Below are 25340 nucleotides of genomic sequence, written 5' to 3' on the forward strand. Positions count from 1 at the left end.
ACTAGAGGGAGATTGGATAAGTACAGTACAAAACACTGAGTTTGTAAGAAATACTACATCTCAACGTTTTAAACAATGTAGCTTCTCTTACGCACTGCATATTGGTGAAATTTAATAGAAGCAATGCAACAAAAACAAAACCAGGTAAACGAAGTTTGGCGGCTGACCAATCTATAAAGAGGGCGACTCTTTTTTCAAATCAATCCCATGGTTTTAATTTTTTGTTTGTTTGCTGAGATCAGAGAATTAAAACTACAAGATCCTGATTTCCCGATACTTCATAAATTGGAAGCCTGCCCAAGAACATTTTAATTGAATTCATTTAATAAAGAAATAGAAGGTTCTAAGGTCACCTTTTCCCAGTATGTATTACTTTAAAAAGCTAAATATAGCATTCAGAAATGCTGAAACGACATACATACATATATATATAGCAGTTTATCAACTTAAACACTGAAAATCAATAGATCTAATTAAAGTAAAAGCTTGCCATGGACGTGATGAGAGCTTTTTGGCATGACAGCACCATCAGTGGCATAATTTTTTACTGCTCTTTCCTTCTCCTTCTGTTTCCATTATATTTATTGCACTTTTGTACTGACTGTTCTGCACAGCCTCTTCTTTGACTATCTAGCTAAAATCCCTGTCAAGCTGTTCTTGTACTTCCCCAGAGGTCAACCTGTGCTCAGAATAGCACTGTCAGGGATCCAGGGTACCAGAACCTGTTAGTGAATGGTAGAAATTAATAAACGGTAGTGTTTAGATAAATTTGGGATATGAGGGGGAAATTCAAGCTGCAGAACTGAGCCAGGCAATAAATTTCTAGGTTAGCTTGTGTTAGCTATGCTTACATGGTTGAAGCCTTCTGCTATATTTACTGTGATGAAAGTGAAAAAAGGAGATACTAGATGACAAACTGAAAATCTTCTACAGAAAATGAAAGTCCCATTTCTTAAGTTGGCAAGGCACTCCAAAGTTCACAACTTTCATTGAGCACATGTGCAAATATTTACATCTCACTATTGCAGTTTGTATCGAACACTCAGGTTAATTTTGATGAAATTGAACAGCAAGCAAAATTTACTTAGGGTACAAAACTGTCAAAAGAAAAGAGAGAGTATGAAAAAACAAAACAATAATAAGACAGGAACTGAGGTCACAGACGAACTTTCTCCAAGAGACAAATTTAGGGTAATTCATTTACCCCTGTCATGGATATTCTTGCAGCCAACCTAGACAGAAAAGCAACAGCATATAGAAGTGTCGTTGGCAATTTGTCTTTTTGCTGAACCTGCAAGCAACCAAGGAACAGATTCACAATGGCGTCAAGATGTTGATGCAAGAGTTTTCCAAAGGATGTTGAGCTTAGTTTAGTTGATGAACTTTTGCACTTCCACCTATACGTCAAACAAGCTCACCCCGAAAAAGAAAATTTCAGCCACCAAGATATGTATCAAATAATATTCCAGGAGAAAATTCAGATAACTTTTTCAAATGTGGACACAATTTTCAGATTGTCCTTGTGTTTAATGGTTACAAACGGTTTAATGGTTACAAACTGTTCCTGTATTTAATGGTTACAAACGGTTTAATGGTTACAAACTGTTCCTGTATTTAATGGTTACAAACTGTACTGATGAAAGATCATTTTTCTAGACTAAAAAGGATAAAGAATGTTCTATGGTCAACAATGTCCCAAGATCAATTGTCTTTATCTAAGCATTCTCAGCACAGAAAATGATTAACTGTGACTTACTGATTTTAATGATATAATTGATAAGTTCACATCCAAAAAGAGTCCAAAAGAAACTGTTCTGACTTTGTATTCAGTCGTACCTTGGAAGTCGACTTCCAAAGCGTTTGTCTTCCAAAGCACAGCTTCTGATTGGCTACAGGAAGCTCCTGCAGCCAATCAGAAGCCACCGAAGCCCCGTCGGATGTTCAGCTTCTGAAAGAACATTCGAAAACCGGAACAGTCACTTCCGGGTTTTGATTGTTCGGGAGCCAAAATGTTCGAGAACTAGGCTGTTTGAAAACCAAGGTAAGACTCTGTATAGTGAATGTTATGAGATAGCTATGATTCTTCTGTGAATGTTCTCTGTGAATATCTTCATTAATTCCATACTTTTGTAAACTTATTAAAGGTTATAAATTTATAAACAATCTTTTTATCAATGCTAAAAATTCATCAGTGTCATACAGTGGTACCTTGGGTTAAGACGCTTCAGTTTACAGACTCTGCTAACCCAGAAATAGTACCTCGGGTTAAGAACTTTGCTTCAGGATAAGAACAGAAATCGCACAGCAGCGGCAGCAGCGGGAGGCCCCATTAGCTGAAGTGGTTAAGAACAGTTTTAGGTTAAGAACGGACCTCCAGAATGAATTAAGTTCTTAACCTGAGGTACCACTGTACTTTCACTAAGAAGATAAGATAAGATAAAAAATAGAATGAGGCTTTCTTTCTCGTGATCAGGTGCTATTAAGTCTGGACTTCCCAAAATCTCCTAGCTCCTGGTTTCCATTTGCTTTAATCCATACCTGCTCCCAGGGTATGTGGTGTCGGGTGTGCCTTTCCTCAACAATGAGCAAAAGAAAAACAAGGATATCAAACATTATCTTTCTCTTACATTCACGCATTTCCATTCTGTTTAAACTAGGGATTAACGTATTAACTTGATGGTTGCATAACTAAGTATTGGATTTCCTCTTGAAGGTTCCTGGTAGAGAGAGGCAGACTGGCATGTAAAGAGGAAAGGTTTTGTGAAGAAGCAAAATCTGTTTCACCCATAGCACTGACATTTCATTAGCACAAGTCCTATTTAACTCAATGGAGCTTCATGCTTACTTTTCTTTCTCCTCTTTACCCCAGTTCCTTCCCTAATACCTTGGATATATAACTAACTCTCCATTAGTTAATCATTACACTGTGTAAACACTTTATTTGAGCACAGTATTTCGGTTATCCAGATTAAGTGTTAGGTAAGCAATATACAAGAGGGTCAATGCAAAATGCTGGAGGTCGATATTCACTAAAAATCTCAACAACGTTCTGAACAGAAGGCTCTTAGAGGAATTCTTATACTGAAATGAGACCCTTTTGCTCAAAATGTTTGTGTGTGTGTGGAGTTTCTAAGGGTGCTTCCTCACAACAGTTTATTGAAGCTTGGTGCCACTCATACATTCAGTAGCCCACAGAAATTGTATTTTCTGCCCAATCATAACCAGTTTAACTCAAGAGGTTTTGCCACATTCAGTGGGACTTACAGTGCAATCCAGCCAAACATAATAATTTTTAAATGGCATTAATTTCAGAGGAAAAATTCTGCACGTGCTTAAATATCCCTTGTTGAAATCAACTCAACATTAAGGCTGCAGTCTTGATCTCCCTTATTGGTTAGTTCAGACCATTTAACTTATTGGGATGTCTGAATGAATATTGCTTAGGATTTTGCTGCACAGTGATTGATTTGGTGCATCATGCTCTAACTGCCTGCTAAGCAGATTTAGGGTTGCCGTTTTTAGTTAAGAGCACATAAGTTTAAGATCAGTAGTTACATGTTTAAGATGAGAGTGTAAGTTAATTTGAAATTTGCACTATTAGCAATAATTCAATTTGAAATGAAATACTGGCAAGAAATGGAGAGGAGTCTGAAGTCACCATTTGTGTGAAATATTTCCATTTGGGGCATGAAGATGAAGAGCAAGGTTCAAAAAGCTACAGCACATGACACCTCTGTTGCTATTGGCTCTTTCTGAAACACCTTCTTCTCCACCTCCTGTTCCACCTCCTTTTATTTCCCCATTCACAAGAGAAATTTAAGTTCTATCCAAATCCTCACACTACTCCTGTGTACCTGTTGGGAAATCAGAGTACTATACATCCCACAGTTGTGCCACCAACAGGCAGTTTCTAAGGACGTGGATTTTTCTTGTAGCTCCAAGGTTCAGAGCAATACCTCGCTTTGAGAAGAAGACTACATCCCCTTTACAGTGCCAAGACATCCAGCTGAGAGGAAAGTGTACAAGGTATTTAAGAGAAACTCCCAATCCCTATTCCAATTTGTGTCGTGAGTATCTGGCTGTGGCAGAGATGAGGGGCCATAACGCAGTCTCAGAGCATATGTCTTGTGTGCAGAATGTTTGCTAGGTTTAAGATTTGGCATCTCCAGTTAAAGGGATTAAATACTAGATGATGGGAGAGACGCACTGTCTCATTCTCTGGAGGGATGCTGCCAGTCAGATCAGGAAATGCTGGGTTCAATGGACCAACAGTTTGGCGTAAGGCAGTTTCATATATTGTATTTATGTTGTTTCTACCTATGAGGGGAATTCATCTTCATCATACTATTTCTGTTGCTCCATCAACACAACCATTTCTGCTTTCCAGGTGGAACAATCCACCTCTCCTCCCCTTGTGTGTTGTTCTGGAGGTTCTTCCAGCCCCCAGCCCCCCCCCGAGTGAATAAGAGGGAGGCGCTGGGAGGTTAAAGGCCCCATTGCACTAACAGGAGGCATTGGATTGGCTTCGCCTAGCACACTGGTTTAGCTGAATCCAGCCCAATGCCTCTGAGTTCTGTGAAGAAACAAACAATGTTCTATATCCAATACTATCAGAAATTTCCTGGTCTATTTGGTTGGAAAATTAGAAGCGTGGTGCTTTGAGGCCCGGTGTATGGCTTGAACTTAGTTGGGCAATTTACTTGAGCCTCAGCATTATTCTGCAAAACTGATGTTATACTGCAGTATCAGATGCAGGTGCAAAGGACTAATCCAGGGGATAAGTCCCGTATGTCTCCACATTAGCCAGCCAATTGACTCAAGCAAAGCACAAAGACCTGGCCCTGCGCATTGTCCCCAGTGTCTGGTACTCAGCAATATGTTGCCTCAGAGCATGGAGCTCCATTTAATGATCATGGAGGACAGGTGGGCTTTGAGGCACAGAATAGCAAGGAGCAAGCAGGAGGAGCTTTGAAGGAGTGGAGCTACAGACAGGTGTAGCATGAGTGGCTAAATAAGGAAGGAAGGAAGGTATTGTAGGAGTGAGGAAGTTGTAGTAGCCACACTTCTTGGTGGTGTTGGCTGCCACTTCAGCTGGTTCTTGGCCCAGGTCCCAGGTATAAAGTAATATTCTTCTTTAAAGGAAAGGAAAGCAATTGCTGAACTGTGCCTTCTCCATGCCCTTGGAAAAGATGGAAGAACTGAAGCTGGACTGGGATGTGAAACGATTTGAAGTTGGTGAGGTGGAAGGGATTCCTCTTACAAAGGAGATCTGTGAAACGTGGCATAAAATCTGGGCTTTCCAAGCCAAGCCTGATGACCTGCTTATAGCAACCTATGCAAAGGCAGGTGAGTATGCAAGCAGGAAAGATAGGGGGTGCTACTTAGGCACCTTTGACGTACCAGGCACATAATGTGACCCAAGACTTGCAGTTGTTTCCACTAGACCTTTGCATCGATTGGATTCAACACACCAGAAAATTATCTTGCTCAAGAAGACCCATAAACATTTTCAAGGAGTTCAGAACCTTTTGGTGGATTGTTCCCATTGTACCATATTTTAAAATCTCTGTTAATGCATTTGTGACTCGTGGATTTGCAAACAGGACCTATTGTTTATAACGAATGTGGATGTTGCCCATGAAATGCCTGCTTTCAGTAGATGATAGTATGATTCATAGTGATACGCCTTGTGATTGCTTGTCACTGAAAGCACATAATGTTGTTGGACCTTCAAAGGGTTCAGAAGATAACATTTAATGACCCAGACAAATTCAGGCTGAACATGAAAGAATTGAGGATCTGTAAGCCAATGCATAATGTGGAAGCTTTCAAACTTTATAGCCTATACTATTTTTGCAAATGTGTGTTTCAAATCCCAACAAAAATCTTCCTCTGCTGCTTTTCCTTCCTCCACCCCATAACCTCTCCTATATAACCTTTTCAACTATAAAAGGGGGGTGTTGGACTGCTATTATAAATGCAAGTGTGAAATGTGTAGTCTGTCCCTCATGAAGGATATGTGTACATGGACAGTATACACAGGAAAATAGCCAGAACTGGATACCAATGGCCGCTACAAGCAGCAGGCATGTGAGGAAGGTCACACCTTCCTGGTGGTAGGTCATAAGGTTCATAAGGCTTTTCTTGCATTATAGGGTGGGAGACATAGCTTTAAAGTTATACATATATTCCTTATGCGTTCTTCACTCTCAGTTGACAAATGTATCTTTGATGCGCGCCAATTTATATTTATCTAAAAGCAACACTTGTTGTTATTTGCTCAACAAAGGTCCGTATAGTTAAAGCTATGGTTTTCCCAGTAGTGATGTATGGAAATGAGAGCTGGACCATAAAGAAGGCCGATTGCCAAAGAACTGATGCTTTTGAATTATGGTGCTGGAGGAGACTCTTGAGAGTCCCATGGACTGCAAGAAGATCATATCTATCCATTCTGAAGGAAATCAGCCCTGAGTGCTCAGTGGAAGGACAGATCCTGAAGCTGAGGCTCCAAGACTTTGGCCACCTCGTGAGAAGAGAAGACTCACTGGAAAAGACCCTGATGTTGGGAAAGATGGAGGGCACAAGGAGAAGGGGACGGCAGAGGACGAGATGGTTGGACAGTGTTCTCGAAAATACTAACAGGAATTTGACCAAGCTGCTGGAGGCAGTGGAAGACAGGAGTGCCTGGCATGAAGTGGTCCATGGGGTCACGAAGAGTTGGACACGACTAAACGACTAAACAACTAAACAACAACAACAATCAGCACTGAGCTAGCCAAACCATCTGTTGCTTTTAGATGGGAGATGTGTGTAATGTGGACTCTAATATTTTCTGGCTCCAGTCCATGAAAAATTATGAACTCGTAAATCTTTTGCCACAAGACCAAACTGTTCTTTTGTTTCTTATTATCAGGTACAACATGGACACAGGAGATTGTAGACATGATCCAATGTGATGGCGACATTGAGAAATGCCAGCGTGCTTCCACTTACGATCGGCAACCTTTTATCGAATGGGTGCTGCACAAGAATTTGCCCACTGGTAAGCTACAGATCTGCAGGTCAACTTGTGTAAAGTTATCAGATAAAATATTGCTAAGAAATTCAAAATAATATCCATATTATGAAAGTGTTCATAAAGAAAATGGAGAGGCTAATACGACCCAGGATTATTTGCTGGAATGTCATATTTCATTCTGAAAGAGGCAAAGTGAGTGTCAGAAAAGGACTGTTAGGAAGTCAATGCTTATATTTTCTTGTCACTCGTCTTAACTGCCAAAAGCAGAAAATTGCTCCATATTCTCCTTCCTAAAGCCGTACTGGTTTTTTTGCCTTGAAAAAATTATCAAAAACCAAAATCACCTAAAATATATCATGAAATAGAATAAAGATATGAATGAAAAGAGAAAAATAGAAAAGCATTGAACAAATTGTCCTAAGAGGAGGGTCAAATTAGCCATGAAGTCATCAGTGGCTAGGATGACTCAGAATGTTCCAGACAACATTCTGAGACTAGATGAAGATATGAGATCATTTTTTTTCAAAGCCCCTGAAGGCAAAGCCCCAAGGACACTGAAAGGAGATAAACATTTATGTTTTCCACTAGGCTAAGATCTAGCAATGCATTAGCATTGCACGTGGGTCTTGGAAAGTCTGGTCTGCAGCCCTACAAAATGGTATTGGATGGATAAGGTTAAAGCATACTGTTCAATAACAACAGCTTGTTTCTCAGGCTTGGATAAAGCTGAAGCCATGCCCTCACCAAGAACACTGAAAACTCATCTTCCTGTACAACTGGTGCCTCCGTCGTTCTGGGAACAAAACTGTAAGGTAATGGGTTGGGCAGGAAGCTTGGCAAGCAGGTTAGTGTCATACTAGGATTGGGTTCAGAGATCTCCACACAGTCATGACGCTTACTGAGTGACCTTGGGGGGCAGCTACTGTATCTCAGCCTAACTTACCTCCACAGGGTTGTGTGAGGATAAAATGGAGGAAGAACCACAGATGTCTCCTTGACTTCCTTGGAATTGCAGTGTCCAGTTGAATTGCAGCTGAATAGAATACTGGCAGGTTTCTAGTATTGTATCCCAATCTATGAGTAGGGAGAACTTTCAGGGATTCCAGTGCATGCCCTGGAGTCGGTTTCCTTTGAATGAAGTCACTGGACACTGATGGCGTTTCTGTAAAATCAGAATTTATTTACAGATATATACAGAGGCTGAGCATAATTAACACTCCAACATATCCGACTTCTCTATTAGATTTTCCAGTATGGCTCCCCAATGCCATAGCACTGGATTCTCATAGAGAGCAGGTCAGGTCTCTGTGTCCCTTTCAATCTCAGTGCTATTGTCCTCTTTTCCTTTCTTTCTTTTTCTTTCTCACATACCCTCCAACATTTCTCCAATGAAAACAGGGATGCCCTATTCAATAACAGCAACAATAACAAGAATAATATTATTTATACCCTGCACATCTGACTGGGTTGCCCCAGCCATTCTGGGCAGCTTTCAACATACAGTGGTACCTCAGGTTACAAATGCTTCTGGTTACAAACGCTTCAAGTTACAGACTCCACTAAACCGGAAGTAGTACCTCGTGTTAAGAACTTTACCTCAGGATGAGAACAGAAATTGTGTGGCAGCGGTGCAGCGGCAGCAGAAGGCCCCATTAGCTAAAGTGGTACCTCAGGTTGAGAACAGACCTCTGGAATGAATTAAGTTCTTAACCACTGTTGTCAGGGGATGGTTAGCTGCTTGTGCTTAAAATTGTGCCCCTTCAGAGTTTGTGCGACCCCACAAACCTCTGTGTGTGACAGAGCTCCTCAGACATGTCTGCTCTAGTCACTAGTAGAGTCTGACAGTGGCTGTCTGCGGAAGCGCTTCCAGCAAAGAAGTTCCTTAACGGAAACGCGTCTCCTGGACTCACGACGTGGCAGCTTCCGGCGCAGCATGGGTCTCCCTGCAGTTGCTTCTGACACCTCCCCGCTATTTTCGCTCGAAGTGTCTCTCACCCCTTTCTCTCCCCTGCTGCTTCCTGCCTGGGCTGCTGCGTCTCTCTCAGCATTACTGAGATCCTCCTCCAGAGACCCCGCGCTCCCCCTGCTGGTCCCTGCTTTGGCTGTTGACTCTCTCCCAGTCTCTGGGAGCCTTACCACTTCCCTTTCCTCCGATGTCAGTTCCCTGACATCCACCTCCCCTCCAGGGCCCCCCTCTCCCCCGCCCCTACTTTCTCCTCTGGGCGGTGAGGAGCTGAAACCCCTAAAAGAATCCTCTTCATCTTCAGACGTCTCGAACAATTCCCTCCATCGGTCTTCGTTCCGACTCGCTGAATCCTCCTCCACCTCGGAATCAGCGAACCCCTCCAACTCTTCTTCGTCGTCGGTGGTGGCGAAGTATTCCCTCCGGAACCTCGCCACTGGCTGGGGTTTTCTAGGGAATCTCTGATGAAAAGTTTCAATCAAAACCTCGTCATCTACCTCCTCTGCCCTGACCCAGGTGTTTTCCGACTCCGGCTCCCCTTCCCACATTACCAAATACTCTACTTGCTCTCCCCTCCACCTGGAATCGAGAATCTCCGCTACATGGTAGCTGTGTTCTTTTTCTTCCATAGCTGGTCCCCTATTGACCCTCCCCTCTCTGTCCCCTATATACGGTGACAGCAATGATCTGTGGAACACTGGGTGCAACTTCATGTGGTTCGGTAACCGGAGTCTGAAAGCCACTGGGTTGACCTGTTGCGTGACTTCAAATGGGCCCAGTCTTTTGGGTCTTAACTTCTTACAACCTCCTTTAAATGGTAACCCTTGGGTGGACAGCCACACCTGGTCCCCCACCCTAATGCTTTCCCCTTCCCTTCTGGTTTTGTCTGCCTGCCTCTTATATTCCTCCTTCGCCCTGTTTAAATTAAGTTGGAGCTGGCGATGGATCGCTTCCATTTCTTCAACGAACTGTTCTGCGGCAGGAACGCTCCAGTTCTCCCCCTCCCCCCCTGGGAAGGCTCGGGGATGACACCCGTGATTGGCCAAAAAAGGGCTCATCCCCGTGGACACGTTCTCTGCATTGTTATAGGCAAATTCTGCCAACGCCAGCTTCTCCACCCAATCATTCTCTCTGTCATTCACATAACACCTCAAATATTGCTGGAGGACACCATTAGCTCTTTCCGCCTGCCCATTGGTTTCTGGATGACGGGCAGTGGAAAAATTCACCTCTACATGCAATAAGCTCATGAGCTTCCTCCAGAACCTGGAAGTAAATTGTTTCCCTCGGTCCGAAACCACCCTCAAGGGGGCACCATGCAACCTAAACACATTTTCCACAAACAATTTAGCGGTTTCTTCTGCTGTGACCGCATGTGAGCAGGCTATAAAGTGGGCCATCTTGGTTAACAGGTCTACCACAACCATAATGGCTGTCTTCCCTTTGGACCTGGGCAGATCAGTCATGAAATCTATTGCCACTGCCTCCCATGGTCTTTCCGGCGTGGGTAGTGGTTCTAATAAACCTGCCGGTGCCCGCCTCTCCCCCTTGGCTCGTTGACATCGGTCACACCCTCTCACATATTCACGCACATCTTCCCTGACCTTGGGCCACCAGAATTCCCTGGTAACCAGCCACATGGTTTTGTGTTGCCCAAAATGCCCTGCTGTGGGGCTATCGTGCAGTTGCTTGAGTACCTTTTCCCTCAATTCCCCTTCAGGTATGTATAACGCTCCCTTGTAGTACAACGCCCCGTTTCTCTCCTCAAAACCCCCGGGTTTGTCTCCCTCCCTCCTGAGACCCCTGAGTTTGTCCTGGGCGTATTCATCCTGCACCGTTCCCTCTACCAGTTCCCTTTGCCCCACCAAAGCCGCCCCACACACCCAGCGGTCCTCGGGAATAACATGGGTCTCTTCGGGTGCACCCTCTCCCTCCAAATATTCAGGTTTGCGTGAGAGAGCGTCCGCCCTAACGTTCTCCGGGCCTGGTACGTAACAAATCTCAAAGTTAAATTTGGAGAACTCCTGGGCCCATCTCAACTGCCTTTGGTTGAGCACTCGCGCAGTTCTCCAATACTCTAGATTCTTATGGTCCGTGCACACTTGCACCTTCTGTTGTGCACCAATTAGTAGATGCCTCCATCTCCGGAAGGCCTCATAAATCGCAAGAAGTTCCCGGTCGTGCACCGTGTAGTTTCTCTCAGATTTGTTCAGCTTTCGCGAAAAGAAGGCACACGGTCGCCACTCTGACCCCTCCTTCCCCGGCTGCAGAAGAAGCACCGCCCCTATGGCCCTGTCCGAAGCGTCTGTTTCGACCCTCAGCTTTTTTTGTAAATCCACATGTAGAAGTTGTTCGTCAGAGGCGAAGGCCCTTTTCAGTTCCTCAAACGCTCGCTCCGCCTCCCCCGTCCAAACAAACTTCTTTTTGCTGCTGAGACAGTCCGTGATGGGCGCCGTCAGGTGGGCGAAGTTTCGGATGAACTTACGATAAAAGTTTCCAAACCCTAGGAACCTCTGCACATCCTTCTTGGTCTTGGGTGTTTTCCATTCCAGCACCGCTTGAACCTTGCCGGGGTCCATGGCCAACCCCTTGTCTGACAAGCGGTACCCCAGGAATTCCACCTCCTTGGTATGAAACTGACACTTTTCCAGTTTCACCCACAGTCTGTTGGCTTGCAGCCTGCTCAACACTTCTCTGACGTCTCTCACATGTTGCTCCTCATTCTCCGAATACACCAACACGTCATCTAAGAAGGCCACGCAATTCTTGTAGAGCAAAGGCCCCAGTACATGGTTCATAAAGGCTTGAAAACACGCGGAGCCTGTTTGTAATCCAAAAGGCATAACGAGGTATTCAAATGCCCCCAAAGGGGTGAACATGGTGGTCTTCCATTCATCCCCTTTCCTTATACGTATCAGGTTGTACGCCCCCCTTAGGTCCAGCTTTGTAAAAATCTTTCCTTTTCGCACCCTGGTCAAAATATCATCAATCCTGGGCATAGGAAAAGCCGCCGGCTCTGTCACTGCATTTAGGGCCCGAAAGTCACATACCAGCCTCGGCTTGTCCGTGTTTTTTTTATCCACAAAAAACACTGGGCTACCCCCCGCTGCCTTGGACTCTCTGATGAAGCCTCTCTTCAGGTTCTTGTCAATGAACGCTCGCAACTCCTGCATCTCCCTGTCTGACATGGCATACAACTTGCCTACAGGAAGCTGTGCTCCAGGGAGTAAATTGATCTGGCAATCAAAGGGCCTATGCGGGGGTAGTTGGTCCGCTTCCTTCTCGCTGAACACGTCGCTGAGATCAGCATACTGTGGTGGCACCTTCCCCTTCTCCATCACTTCCGTCCCTGCTAGGGTGGCTTGGGCCCCTGCTGACCCCTTTTCCGCCCTGCAGTGTTCTAAGCAGTGTGCGGAACCGAAGGAAACCACTCTTTGATGCCAGCCCACCAGCGGATCATGTAGGGCTAGCCAGCTCATTCCCAAAATAATGGGAGCGCCTCCCAAGGTGGCCACATTAAACGCTATCAGTTCTGTGTGCCTTGCCACCCTCATTATCATTGGGACGGTCTGCAAGCTGACGCCTCCTCCCAACAGTTCCCTGCCATCAATCGTGGTCACCTGCAGGGGGTTGCTTAAAGGGATAGTCTGTATCTGGTGTTCAGCAGCAAACTCCTTGCTCATGAAATTGCAGGAGCTGCCTGAGTCCAACAGCGCCTTTATTTTTAGGGGGTGTCCATTTTGCAGCTCTAGCGACACTTCAATCACTAGAGCAGGTCGAGGAGCTTCTGGCACTGGCACTTGGGGAAGGGGCACTTTCACTGCTCTTTGGCCTGGCTGCAGTGCCCTGCTGGCAACCAGGCGTTGGCTTTTACCTGCTCCGTTTCTCCCTGCTCTTCCCCCTCAACAGCTCCCACCATCCCTTGCCATTCCTTCCTCTGGGGACAGACTCTGGCAAAGTGGCCTGGCTGTTGGCAGAGATAGCATTTCCGGGCTCCCTTTCCCTCCTTCTTCGCCCCCTCACTGGGCTTTGAAACTGCGCGCGCGCGGGCTGTTCCGATTTCCATCGGCTCTGCCGGCGGGAAAGCTGGCTCAGGAATGTCTGGAATGCGTAACTCCTTCCAACGTTCCCCTCTCCCTTCCCGCCTCTCCAAGGCTCTTGCCTCCTGGCGCGCTCCAATGGTCAGCGCAGATTTGGTCAGCTGATCCATAGACCCCGCCCTGGGGCTCCTGGCCAGCTCGTCTTTCACAGCTGAAGAAAGACCTTCTTCAAATAGCATCTGAATGGGTGCCGCCGATAAATCCCACCCCAATCTGTGAATCAGCATGGTAAATTCAGTCCAGTACTCACGGACAGATCTGCTTCCCTGCTTGCAAGCCATTAGCTGTCTGCGTACCACCCCTTCCTCAATATCGCTGGAAAACATGATATCCATTGCACGAAAGAATTTCATAGTGTCCTTTAGGATATCGTTGTGCGTTGCCATCAGGGGTCGAACCCAGTCCCGCGCCCCCTTCTCAAGATGCCCAATTACGAACGCAACTCGCGATTCCTCATCAGGGAACTCATCAAACTGCACATTCAGAGCATATTGCATCTCAGTCCTAAAGGCATGGTAATCCTTGGGGTCCCCCCCAAACTTCTGCACCAATCCTGGTACCTTTCTGGGGAACTGAGTGGTTCTCCCCTTTTTGTCAGCATCCTGAGCCCTTCTCTCCTCGAGCCTCGCCGTCTGCAGCGCAAGTTGGACCTCCAGAGCTTGATACCTTTCTTCCAAGCTTGGACCAGCTCCAACCCCTGCGTCTCCGGTTCCGACTGGGTTGCTCATGATGCTTTCTCCTGCACAGGCAGCGTACAGAGACTGTCAGACTGCTGTCAGGGGATGGTTAGCTGCTTGTGCTTAAAATTGTGCCCCTTCAGAGTTTGTGCGACCCCACAAACCTCTGTGTGTGACAGAGCTCCTCAGACATGTCTGCTCTAGTCACTAGTAGAGTCTGACAGTGGCTGTCTGCGGAAGCGCTTCCAGCAAAGAAGTTCCTTAACGGAAACGCGTCTCCTGGACTCACGACGTGGCAGCTTCCGGCGCAGCATGGGTCTCCCTGCAGTTGCTTCTGACACCTCCCCGCTATTTTCGCTCGAAGTGTCTCTCACCCCTTTCTCTCCCCTGCTGCTTCCTGCCTGGGCTGCTGCGTCTCTCTCAGCATTACTGAGATCCTCCTCCAGAGACCCCGCGCTCCCCCTGCTGGTCCCTGCTTTGGCTGTTGACTCTCTCCCAGTCTCTGGGAGCCTTACCACTTCCCTTTCCTCCGATGTCAGTTCCCTGACAACTGTATATAAAACATAATTAAGCATTTAAAAAAACCACCACTTTCCTATACAGGGCTGCCTTCAGATGTCTTCTAAAGGTTGTATAGTTACTTATCTCCTTGGTTCGGGGGCCGCATAACTCCATACCCTCTGATGAAAATAAGGATGTCCTAAGGAAAAGCGGGACATTCCAGGACCAAATAAGAAATTGGGATGGCTTCTGTAAATCCAGAACTATCCCTGGAAAATAGGGACACTTGGAGGCAGTATAGGAGAACATGAGACAGATACCAGTAAAATGATCTAATTCATGTTTAAGAACATAAGAAGAGCCATGTTGGATCAAACCAAAGGCCTATCTGTTCTCATCCAGATGCCTATAGAAGCCCAAGAATAGGAAATAATAAAAATGGTCCTCTCCTGCTGTTGTTCCCCAGAGACAAGTATTCAGAGGCATACAGCCTCTAATATGGGATACCATCCTGACTAGTAGCCATTGATAGCCTAAACCTCCATGAATTTGTCTAGACCCCTTTTAAAGTTGTCAAAGCTGGCGGCCATCACTGCATCTGGTGGGAGCAACTGCCATCATTTAACTATGCACTGTTGTGAAGAGGCAGTTTCTTCTGCCTGTCCTCCTGAGTCTTCCAAAATCAAATTTCATTGGACGGTCCTGTGTTCTAGTATTATGGAAGTGCACTTGCACTTTCTCCACTGGCAAATAATGGTATCTTCTCACTTCTGTGCCCACCGCAGGTCATCTACGTGGCAAGAAATGCCAAAGACAATCTAGTGTCTTTTTATCACTTCCACAGAATGAATCAAATGATGCCTGAGCCAGGAACATGGGAAGAATTTTTTCAGAAATACATGGATGGAAAAGGTGAACGGAATGCTTTGGGCCATGATTCCTACATTTCTTTTTTTAAAGAACTCAATCATTTATCTATGTATTTTAAATTCAAGTAGCAAACTGATAATGGGAAGTTAAAAACTTTTTGCCAAACACTGCACATGGGTCCTTTCTATTTAGAAGGGGGGAAACAGACTCAAGCTTCATTCAGACAAGATGCAACTGCTGCTGCATATAAGACCAGCTTCTTGATCTGGGAATAAGAGCGCAATCTGTTTTAGATGGGATTGATTTATGAGCCAAGGGAGGAAGCTGGGATGAATGGAGCAGAAGGCATCCTGTTTAGGAAGTCTCCTGCCTGTTTCTCATTCCGGAAGAGAATGTGCCCCTCGGTCCATTTTGCTACAGTCTTGATGTTCAGGCAATTATCTTTTTTATTTAGGAAAAAGTTGCCAAGCTTGAGCACGCTAAATGTTCTGAGTTTGGGTGTGATTTGAGAGTTGTTCCATCACAACAAACTCTGATCATAGCAGTTATCCAGCTTAGTCCCCTGAATCGGTGTTGTCTAACCATGACCTGGGAATAAATTATTTTATTTTATTTTTAATGTCTTTCCTGTCATTGTAGTCATGGAACTGTTTGGCCCCAGTGAATTTTCTTCTGTCGTGAACAAGCTGACATATATTTTGTAAATCCGTAACATGGCCTTGTTTAAGTTTATTGTCTCTTTAGTCTGTGATATGAAATTCTTCCTTAAGCTGTTTAATTCATTTTTATCCCTTAGTGCTCTGGGGTTCCTGGTATGATCATGTAAAAGGCTGGTGGGAGGCAAAAAATAAGTACCGGATTCTTTACCTCTTCTATGAAGATATAAAAGAAGTGAGTGTTTCTTTTTAGGCTTTAGGCCACAAACACTAGACTACAGGGATTTAAAGCTAAGATTGACTTAGTATAGTAAACATGTGCAGGATTGCATTGTTGGTTAACAATCGGTTTATTTTCCTATTCCTGGTTAATTCCTGGATTTAATTCCCTCCCTTTCCACAGAATCCAAGGTGTGAAATTCAGAAGATCCTGAACTTCCTGGAGAAGGACCTGGAAAAGGAGGTTCTAGATAAAATAATCCATTACACACAATTCGAAGTCATGAAAAATAATCCCATGGCAAACTACACCTTTTTGCCTCCAGAGATCCTGGACCATTCAATCTCACCATTCATGAGAAAAGGTGCTACTGGGGGCAGGGGTCATTGTTTTTTCTACAGGGGTACAGCTCAGGGAGCAGAAGGCCTGCGTCTATTGCACTATGGTCCTGATCTCCTACCCTTTCCACTCCAATAATAATAATAATAATAATAATAATAATAATAATAATAATAATAATAATAATAATTTTATTATTTGCACCCCGCCCATCTGGCTGGGTTTCCCCAGCCACTCTGGGCGGCTTCCACAAAGACCAAAAATACACTAAGATGTCACACATTAAAAACTTCCCTGAACAGGGCTGTCTTAAGATGTCTTCTGAATGTCAGGTAGTTGTTTATCTCTTTGACATCTGATGGGAGGGCGTTCCACAGGGCGGGCGCCACTACCGAGAAGGCCCTCTGCCTGGTTCCCTGTAGCTTTGCTTCTCGCAATGAGGGAACCACCAGAAGGCCCTCGGCGCTGGACCTCAGCGTCCGGGCAGAATGATTTTGAAAAACCTTTTTTGGAAATCTTGGCTGGGTGCAATTCAGCGGGACTCCAATCACAGGTCAGCCTTATCTGTTCTCTAGTGGTGTGTTGATCTGTGCTTGCTGGATATTGTGTGTACAAGCAATCCTCTTTTTGCAGGGGGGTTCTGTTCCAGACCCTAGCACACATCAGCAGAGCATGTGTAAGCCCGTTCCGCCATGCTCCAACCTGTTCTGCCCCTTTTAATTACATCTTGGGGGATACTTTTGGGTTTGGTGCCGTGCGTGTGTGTGTGATCACCCATCATTTGGAGGCTCCTAAATTGAGAGTTTCCTGTGCTGATGGTATTGAATGGGGACAGAAGACTTATAAGCACATGCAATAGTAGCTTGATGGTGTGGGGCGGCAGAACTGCCCCTGAGAGAGAGGAGCTGTATTAGATGTCTAACAACACTTACTTTAGTTTTAATATGTACATAAGCAGCAGTTCTCTCCAAGCATAGGAAGATGTGTGTTGGGGACTGTGCCCCGAGTTTTTTAAAGGCCTAGTAATAGGATTAAATCATTTTTCCTATGTGGCGCTGTGGTCTAAACCACTGAGCCTAGGGTTTGCCAATGAGAAGGTCGGCGGTTCGAATCCCCGCGACGGGGTGAGCTCCCATTGCTCGGTCCCTGCTCCTGCCCACCTAGCAGTTTGAAAGCATGTCAAAATGCAAGTAGATAAATAGGTACCGCTCCAGCAGGAAGGTAAACGGCGTTTCCGTGCGCTGCTCTGGTTTTTCCACATAATCCGGAAAAACTGTCTGTGGACAAACACTAGCTCCCTTGGCCAGTAAACCGAGATGAGCGCTGCAACCCCAGAGTGGTTCGAGACTGGACTTAACTGTCAGGGGACCTTTACCTTTACCTTTAATGGTAGTTTGTTCCCAATAGTTGTGGGGTTTTTTGCTAGTATCTTTCAAATTTGTGACCTTTGAACAGTAGAATTAATTTTTTAAACTGAAACTGAATATTGTCTGTCTTTGGCTTTCTCTGCTCTAGGAACTGTTGGGGACTGGAAGAACCATTTTACTGTGGCACAAAATGAGAAATTTGATGCAGAGTATAAAAAGAACATGGCAGGAACTTCTCTGACTTTCCGCATGGAACTTTAAGCAGGAACAGTGTAAACTCTATTATCCTCTTAGTATGTTACATTATTAAAAACACAACCTTATAGAATACACATTTGCCTGATTAAACTCGGTATAGCTTAATTCTGAGAAGACATGCATAGGATTGCACTGCAAAAGTCTTAATCCATCACACTTTCTTGTACAATTCCTTTTATACTTGCTGGTCTTCATTATCTTCTTCAATATAAAGTATATTGTGGCAATCATTTCAACCTAAATTGGTGAATTGAAGATGGAGCTATGTTGATTGACAAAAGGGGCTTCTGCTTGCCTAGTGGCAGTTCCCACCCCACCCTCTCAGTCTCTAACACAGAATTTGGGGAGTAAATTGTGTGTGTGTGTGTAAAGCAGAAGTTTGGAAAGGTTTATCCTTGGGGTAAAACGAGGATCCTTTCATCCCTTCATTCTTTTTCATATTCAAAGTGATTTCTTGCGCCAATTCCTAGGGTTCCCAACTGGTTTATTTCAGGGGAGGGCAGGTAGGGGACTGTCCTGGAGGCAGAATGAAAAACAACGCTGGAATGGGATTGAGAGTTTCCCAATCCAGCAATTTCTTCTCTTCTGCCTCTGAGGCAGCCCCGCCTCACCCGTTTCTCCTTGAAATGATCCATTCATTCTCCACTACACTTCAATGAAATACAGTGGTACCTCGGGTTACATATGCTTCAGGTTGCAGACTCCGCTAACCCAGAAATAATACCCCGGGTTAAGAACTTTGCTTCAGGATGAGAACAGAAATCGCGCGGCGGTGGTGGGAGGCCCCATTAGCTAAAGTGGTGCTTCAGGTTAAGAACAATTTCAGGTTAAGAACGGACCTCCGGAACAAATTAAGTACAGTGGTGCCTCGCAAGACGAAAAGAATCCGTTCTGTGATTCTTTTCGTCTAGCGGTTTTTTTGTCTTGCGAAGCAAGCCCATTGACGGATTAGAGGATTAGCGCTATTAGCGGTTTTTAGCGGCTTATCAGCTTATCGGATCAGCTGATAAGCGGCTTAGCGGCTTAGAAAAAGGGGGGAGGGGGAAAAACCCGCAGGAACTCGCAAGACATTTTTGTCTTGCGAAGCAAGCCCATAGGAGATTCGTTTTGCGAAGCACCTCCAAAACGGAAAACTCTTTCGTCTAGCGAGTTTTCCGTCTAGCGAGGCATTCATCTTGCGGGGCACCACTGTACGTAACCTGAGGTACCACTGTAAATATATCCTATGTCCAGTATTCACTCCTGTCTCTCAGCACCCCTGTCTCCCTTGGTCAGTTTTTGTCCTCTCCTCCTCGGACTTGCTCAGGAAGAACAAAAGGTCATACAGGAGTTGCTCCTTGTGGCAGAGATGGCAGGACATGCTCTGTCTGCTCACTTCTGCAGCCCCACATCTTGTGCCAGGTGCGCATGCACACTCATAACCCCCTCTCCTCTTGAACCCTGTCCAGTTCTTTCCCTTTATCTGCACTACCAACACTGAATCCTGGAGATGGAGGTTAAATAGAAGAGGGGAGAACACCCACCACCACCAATGTCTACACTAAGGTTACCAGATTTGTTTCAATGAATCTGGGGACACTTTTCAACTTCAATGGATTTTGTATGGGGACTGATTTGTAAATCCGGGGACTGTCCCTGGGAAAATCTTGTAACCTTAGTCTACACAAACATTTGCTGAGACAGGTGTGGGAGAGGGGAGCTCGACAGGCACATTTGCAGGACATTGTGGGAACCAGGACATTTGCAGGCACCATGTCGGCAAAGCCTAGGGGTAGGCAATGCTGAGCTATTGTTGTTGTTTAGTCGTTTAGCCGTGTCCGACTCTCCGTGACCCCATGGACCAGAGCACGCCAGGCACTCCTGTCTTCCACTGCCTCCTGCAGTTTGGTCAAACTCATGCTGGTAGCTTCAAGAACACTGTCCAACCATCTCATCCTCTGCCGTCCCCTTCTTCTTGTGTCCTCCATCTTTCCCAACATCAGGAGGTGGCCAAAGTATTGGAGCCTCGGCTTCAGGATCTGTCCTTTCAGTGAGCACTCAGGGCTGATTTCCTTCAGAATGGATAGGTTTGATCTTCTTGCAGTCCATGGGACTCTCAAGAGTCTCCTCCAGCACTATAATTCAAAAGCATCTATTCTTCGGTGATCAGCCTTCTTTATGGTCCAGCTCTCACTTCCATACATCACTACTGGGAAAACCATAGCTTTTACTATACGGACCTTAAAAATGCTGAGCTAGGGTACCCCAAAAGTGTGTTGAGGTGTGAGGCAGCATCCTGCATTCGTGGCACAAGGCAGCAGGTTTTATCATCATCAAAAATCAATACATGGAAGAGAAGATATGCTTAGGATGTGAGCAAGCATTAATATTATACAGTAAAGGTAAAGGTAAAGGTAAAGGTAAAGGGACCCCTGACCATTAGGTCCAGTTGTGACCGGCTCTGGGGTTGTGGCACTCATCTCGCTTTATTGGCCAAGGGAGCTGGCATACAGCTTCCGGGTCATGTGGCCAGCATGACTAAGCCACTTCTGGCGAACCAGAGCAGCGCACGGAAACACTGTTCAGTGGCGTAGCGTGGGTTGTCAGCACCCAGGGCAAGGCAAGTAATTTGCGCCCCCTAACCCGTAGATTTGCGCCCCCTAACCCCCAGATGTTGCGCCCGGTGCGGCCGGGCCCCCCCTGCACCCCCCACGCTATGCCACTGACACTGTTTACCTTCCCACCGGAGTGGTACCTATTTATCTACTTGCACTTTTATGTGCTTTTGAACTGCTAGGAGCAGGGACTGAGAAACAGGAGCACACCCTGTCACGGGGATTCGAACCACCAACCTTCTGATCAGCAAGTCCTAGGCTCTGTGGTTTAACCCACAGCGCCACCCGCGTCCCTAATAATATATTATACAGTACTGTGGGACAAAGCTCCTTGTAACCCTTAGAGCTGCGCTTTGACCCTTCTGTGGTCCCATATCCCGCCCCCCGCCCATTATACGCTTTTTAATCTACTGTGCTGTACACTTAATGTGGACTTTTTTTTTGTTAAGGCGATCATTGCTCCACCTTGTTCCACGGTATGACTGCAACAGCTCATTGTTTATTTTCCACCCGCTTTTACCCAAAGAGCAAGCACGGCCACCGCACATGTGAACAAACTGCGGGAAAGACTCTAGGAGACGAAAGATATACCACTTTCCCCCGCTTATTTGTTTGTTTTGCAGCACAGGAAAATCTTTACTAAAAACTTAATAAATTAATTAATAAGTGTGTTCGCGGTCTGAGCCATTCCAAGAATCTAAAGGACTTTGAAATAAGCAAATATGAGCAACTGAAGAGGCTGGTGGGAGATTTATTTATTCTTTTAAAAACTGTACAGCCAAGTCTTTCAGGGACGGTGTTGACGCAGCCTTTCCGGCTGCCCTCCTCCTCCTCTCCCCCTGGTATTTCCTCTCCACTGTCATGGAAGAGAAAAAGAACTCGTGGGGGAAGGGGGCGTGGCTTGAGAGGAGGCAGGCGAGAGGCGGAGGGAGGCCGGGCCGGTTGCCACGGCGACCCAAGAAGAGGAGGGAAGCCGTCACTCTGGTCAAGCCCTTCCTCGTTTCGCTGACGTCAGATGCGCGCGCAGTGGGAGAGCCGGTGACGAAGGCGGAAGTGCTGCCAGCTGAGGCGCTGAGGGAGCAAACGAGCCTCGCTTTCCCTCCGCCGCAATGGAGGTAAACCGGGGAGAGGGACTCGAGGGGTGGGGGAAACGGCGGACGTGGGCCCTGGGCTTCCCCCTCCTCAGCCCTCATTCATAGAGGGGCCTCCGCCGCTTGTGGGTTCTCCCCGTTTCCCAAGTGGAAGGTCGGCGAGGGGATGAGGCTAACCCGAGGTTTGTGGTGAGGGCTGCCTGGTTTGGCTTCGGCTCTTGCTTCTGCCAGGGTCATGGAATCTCACACTACCGTAGAGTTGGAAGGGACCCCCGAGGGTCATCTAGTCCAGCCCTCCTCAACTAGATCTCAGCTAGATCGTGCGTGATAGGTGGGCATCTTCCCCAAACCATCCCTGTTCAGACGGGTCTCTTCCCCCCCCCCCCAACACAGGAGTTGCACTAATACAGTGGTACCCCGTTCGCATCTAGAAGCAAACGTAACTAGCGACGGCACGTCTGCGCACATCGCTTTTCGCCACTTCTGCGCATGCGCGTGATGTCATTTTGAGCATCTGCGCATGCGCAAGCGGCGAAACCCGGAAGTAACACGCTCCGTTACTTCCGGGTTGCCACTGAGCGCAACTCGAACACGTGCAACTTGAAGCGTATTCAACCCGAGGTATGACAGTGTCATGTACAGTGGACACTCGGTTTGTGAACGTGATCCGTGTAGGAAGCATGTCCGCAGCGCCGTGTCTGCGCATGCACTGGTCATGATTCGTGCTCATGCGCAAAACGCAATTGAGTGGTTCTGCACATGTGCAAGTGCCAAAACCCAGAAGTAACCTGTTCCGGTACTTCCAGGTTCGGCGTGCTGCGCAACCCGAAGCATCTGTAACCCGAGGTATGACTGTAGTTGTTTATTTCCTTGACATCTAATGGGAGGGCATTCCACAGGGTGGGTGCCACTACCGAGAAGGCCCTGTGCCTGGTTCCCTGTAACCTCACTTCTCACAGTGAGGGAACTGCCAGAAGGTCCTCGGAGCTGGACCTCCAAAAGCTAACAATATTGGTCGGATGCTAGGACCGGAATCCCGGGAATTCCAGGAATAAGTTCTATTGAACTGCATGGGACTTACCTCTAAGCACACCTGAGTAGAATTGCACCTCTTAATCAGGTTTGACCCACTCCCCCAAATGTGGTATACGTAAGGCTATGAACTTCGTATTGGCCTCTGCTGCTTCGCTTTTAAAGCAGCAGCCTGATATACGCAGAAGTCAAATTGGTCAAGCTGTTACCTGTATGGTACAGCGTCTCAGAGAGTGCAAGTAGAGGAACTTGGTTTAGTGTGTGGTGGTTTTTAAAAATTATTTTGAACCTTAGGTATTTTAGGTAAGTGTAAAGGGTCTCTTAGCAACAAACAAACACACTCCTATAGATCCACAGTATGGAGAAAATATTACTGAGGAGATGTGTATGAAGCACAGTGAACACCATAAAGCACTGTATGGATGCTGAGTGTAATTCCCATCACTTTACATCTGTGCTAGGAACATTTATTTGGTAAGCCTCAGTGTGCCAGACTGCTGTTAAAAGACACAGAATGAGGGCTGAAAAGAGATGGCAGCCCTAAACCAGTGTTGGAAAGTGAGATATGAAAGCAAGGAGCTAAATTCAACCTTAAACCTAGGTTATGGGTGCAGCAACGGAATGTCTAGGCGTGCTTCTTTATAACAAGAATGCAAAGCTGAAAATGAATGAACAGCAGCTGAAATATTATGTTCATTTTTCACATAGGCTCATCTCCACTGCCCACCCCCTAATATTCTTAAGAGAGTCTCTTCTCCAGTCTTCAGAGAGTAGCTGGAAGTGGGAAGACAGAAAAAGTTCCTTTCCTTCCAGTCCGCAGTTTTAGTCTGAACTTTTAGGCTCAGAAACTGCTCGCACCAATTAAATTCCCTGTCGCAAAATGCAGCTAGAACAATGGGAGTTTCGAACATTGCCCTAAACATCTGCTGGCACTATGAATTCAGCTTTCGAACACTGGAATGAAACAGGATGGATAAACTACATCTTCTTTTAGCAAAGGTAGCTTTGCAATTGTAGTGACTAGGCCTTGGAAACATTTTTATTCTTCGCGTTGTCGTGAAGTATTAGAAAATATGAATGCCATATTTATATACTGAATGGTTGTTAGTGGTTAGCATAAATGCACAACTATCTGTTCATTCCTGATATTACAAATAAAAAGTATCCCTTTGTGTATGCAAAAATGAATGTTTGTATGCTTTGGAAACATCAATGGTGCTGATTACAAGGTAACAAGATTGGCTGGCGATGAAAGTGGATTAAAACTAGTAGAAGGTTGAGAAAGTGATCAAAGAAGAATGAAGTGGTAAAATCAGGAATGTAATGGACATATGCTTGCAACAGGAGTGGGAAACTTAATTATTTTTTGAAAAAAAATATTAAATTTAAATAATTTGGATGGATTTGTTAAAATTTGAAAGCTAATAAAAATACTTTTAAAAAGAAATAAAAAGTATCCCTTTAGATTAAGTTGTAAACTATTCTACACATTTTTGCTAATAATCCCAAGCTGTTTAACCTGAACATGAAGCCCCGTGTTATTAGTCATCTGGCAATTTAGGGTGGTGTTCCATTAACATACTTTTGACACCCACCCAACTCGCCTCCTTTTTACTTGATCCAGGTGAGGCAGAATACCACACTCCCTGTCATCTAGCCTGTCATCAAGAGACGCCTGTCATCTAGCCAATAGCTTATCAAGTCCCAGAAAACTACTAAACACTTAGAAAGGAGTAAGCTCCACTGAATACTTAATACTTAATGAATTAAGGTACTGAATTGCTCTTTAGGCAATTCTGTGTGTGCTAATCTGGGATTGTGCAGTAGTGGCCTTTTTATTTGCCTATTAAGTTGTGCTTTTTTTTTAATAATAGCCATTGTATCTGCTTTAATAGTGTTATTGATTTAAATGGTCTCTTTATTGTTGTAAGCTTCTTTGAATACACTTTGGGGTGGAATGGTAGTGTAGGGATGGAGAAACAAATAACAAAACGGTCTGCATGCATCAGGCTTTTATCTGTAAATTTGTTTGTTTCAGCAGCAAGATAGTGGTCAAGAAATGGCAGCTTCACCTTCCCCATCCACAACAGGCAAGTCAAAGGTAAGGTTTCCTTATAAATATAATTTGTTCCAGTAGTAATAGATCGACAAAAGGAGGTCTGTCTGTAGGTGGCATTAAAAAACGTTGCATTTTCAAATGTAAGAACTGGCTCTGCTTTATTTGCAGAAAGTGAAGTCATTGCAGCCATTAAAAAGTAATCTTTGTATGCAGCAAAGGTTTATTTAGCAAGTACAGCTGGCAGCTATTGCAGGAAACAAATGTACCTACCAGCCCTCTGAAAAATGCTTCAAATATTTGGTTTTCATTTCCTCCTTATTGCTCATTTATGTAACAAACCTTTTTAAAGGTTTGTGCTTTCTATAGTGTTCAGCAATTTAGTCTATAGTTCCTCCTGAGCTTCATCTGTTTGGCAAGCCTAATATTTTGGTGTGCCTGAAGATGATGAGCCATTTTTTTATTTGGCATGCCTCCAATATGTTTATATGTAGACTCCTTTTGAAATTACTTCAGATAAACTGAAAATGTGTTTGGAAATCATTGTTCTGCAGTAATTCAGGTTGCGTCTTCCTAACCTTGAGCCTATGAGAGCTGG

At 45.3% G+C, this 25340-nt stretch overlaps 2 protein-coding genes across 2 annotated transcripts in view; both read left to right on the forward strand.

Annotated features, from left to right (window-relative positions):
* Positions 1-3818: 3818 nt before the first annotated feature.
* On the forward strand, positions 3819-18043 carry LOC309530156 (sulfotransferase 1C1-like). Its single transcript, XM_082218835.1, has 8 exons — positions 3819-4026; positions 5141-5346; positions 6914-7042; positions 7733-7830; positions 15045-15171; positions 15926-16020; positions 16189-16369; positions 17860-18043. Exons 2-8 carry the CDS (start codon positions 5175-5177, stop codon positions 17970-17972), a joined length of 915 nt encoding a protein of 304 aa, XP_082074961.1. The 5' UTR covers positions 3819-4026; positions 5141-5174; the 3' UTR covers positions 17973-18043.
* Positions 18044-21589: 3546 nt separating this feature from the next.
* GCC2 (GRIP and coiled-coil domain containing 2) overlaps positions 21590-25340 on the forward strand; it is a 30683-nt gene continuing 26932 nt past the window's right edge. Inside the window, exons 1-2 of the mRNA XM_082218544.1 lie at positions 21590-21678; positions 24725-24787. Coding sequence (XP_082074670.1) covers positions 21673-21678; positions 24725-24787 — 69 coding nt within the window. The 5' untranslated portion in view covers positions 21590-21672. The remainder of the gene's footprint in view (positions 21679-24724; positions 24788-25340) is intronic.

Source organism: Podarcis vaucheri, assembly GCF_965113315.1.
Source record: "Podarcis vaucheri genome assembly, chromosome: 4".
Lineage (NCBI taxonomy): Eukaryota > Metazoa > Chordata > Lepidosauria > Squamata > Lacertidae > Podarcis > Podarcis vaucheri.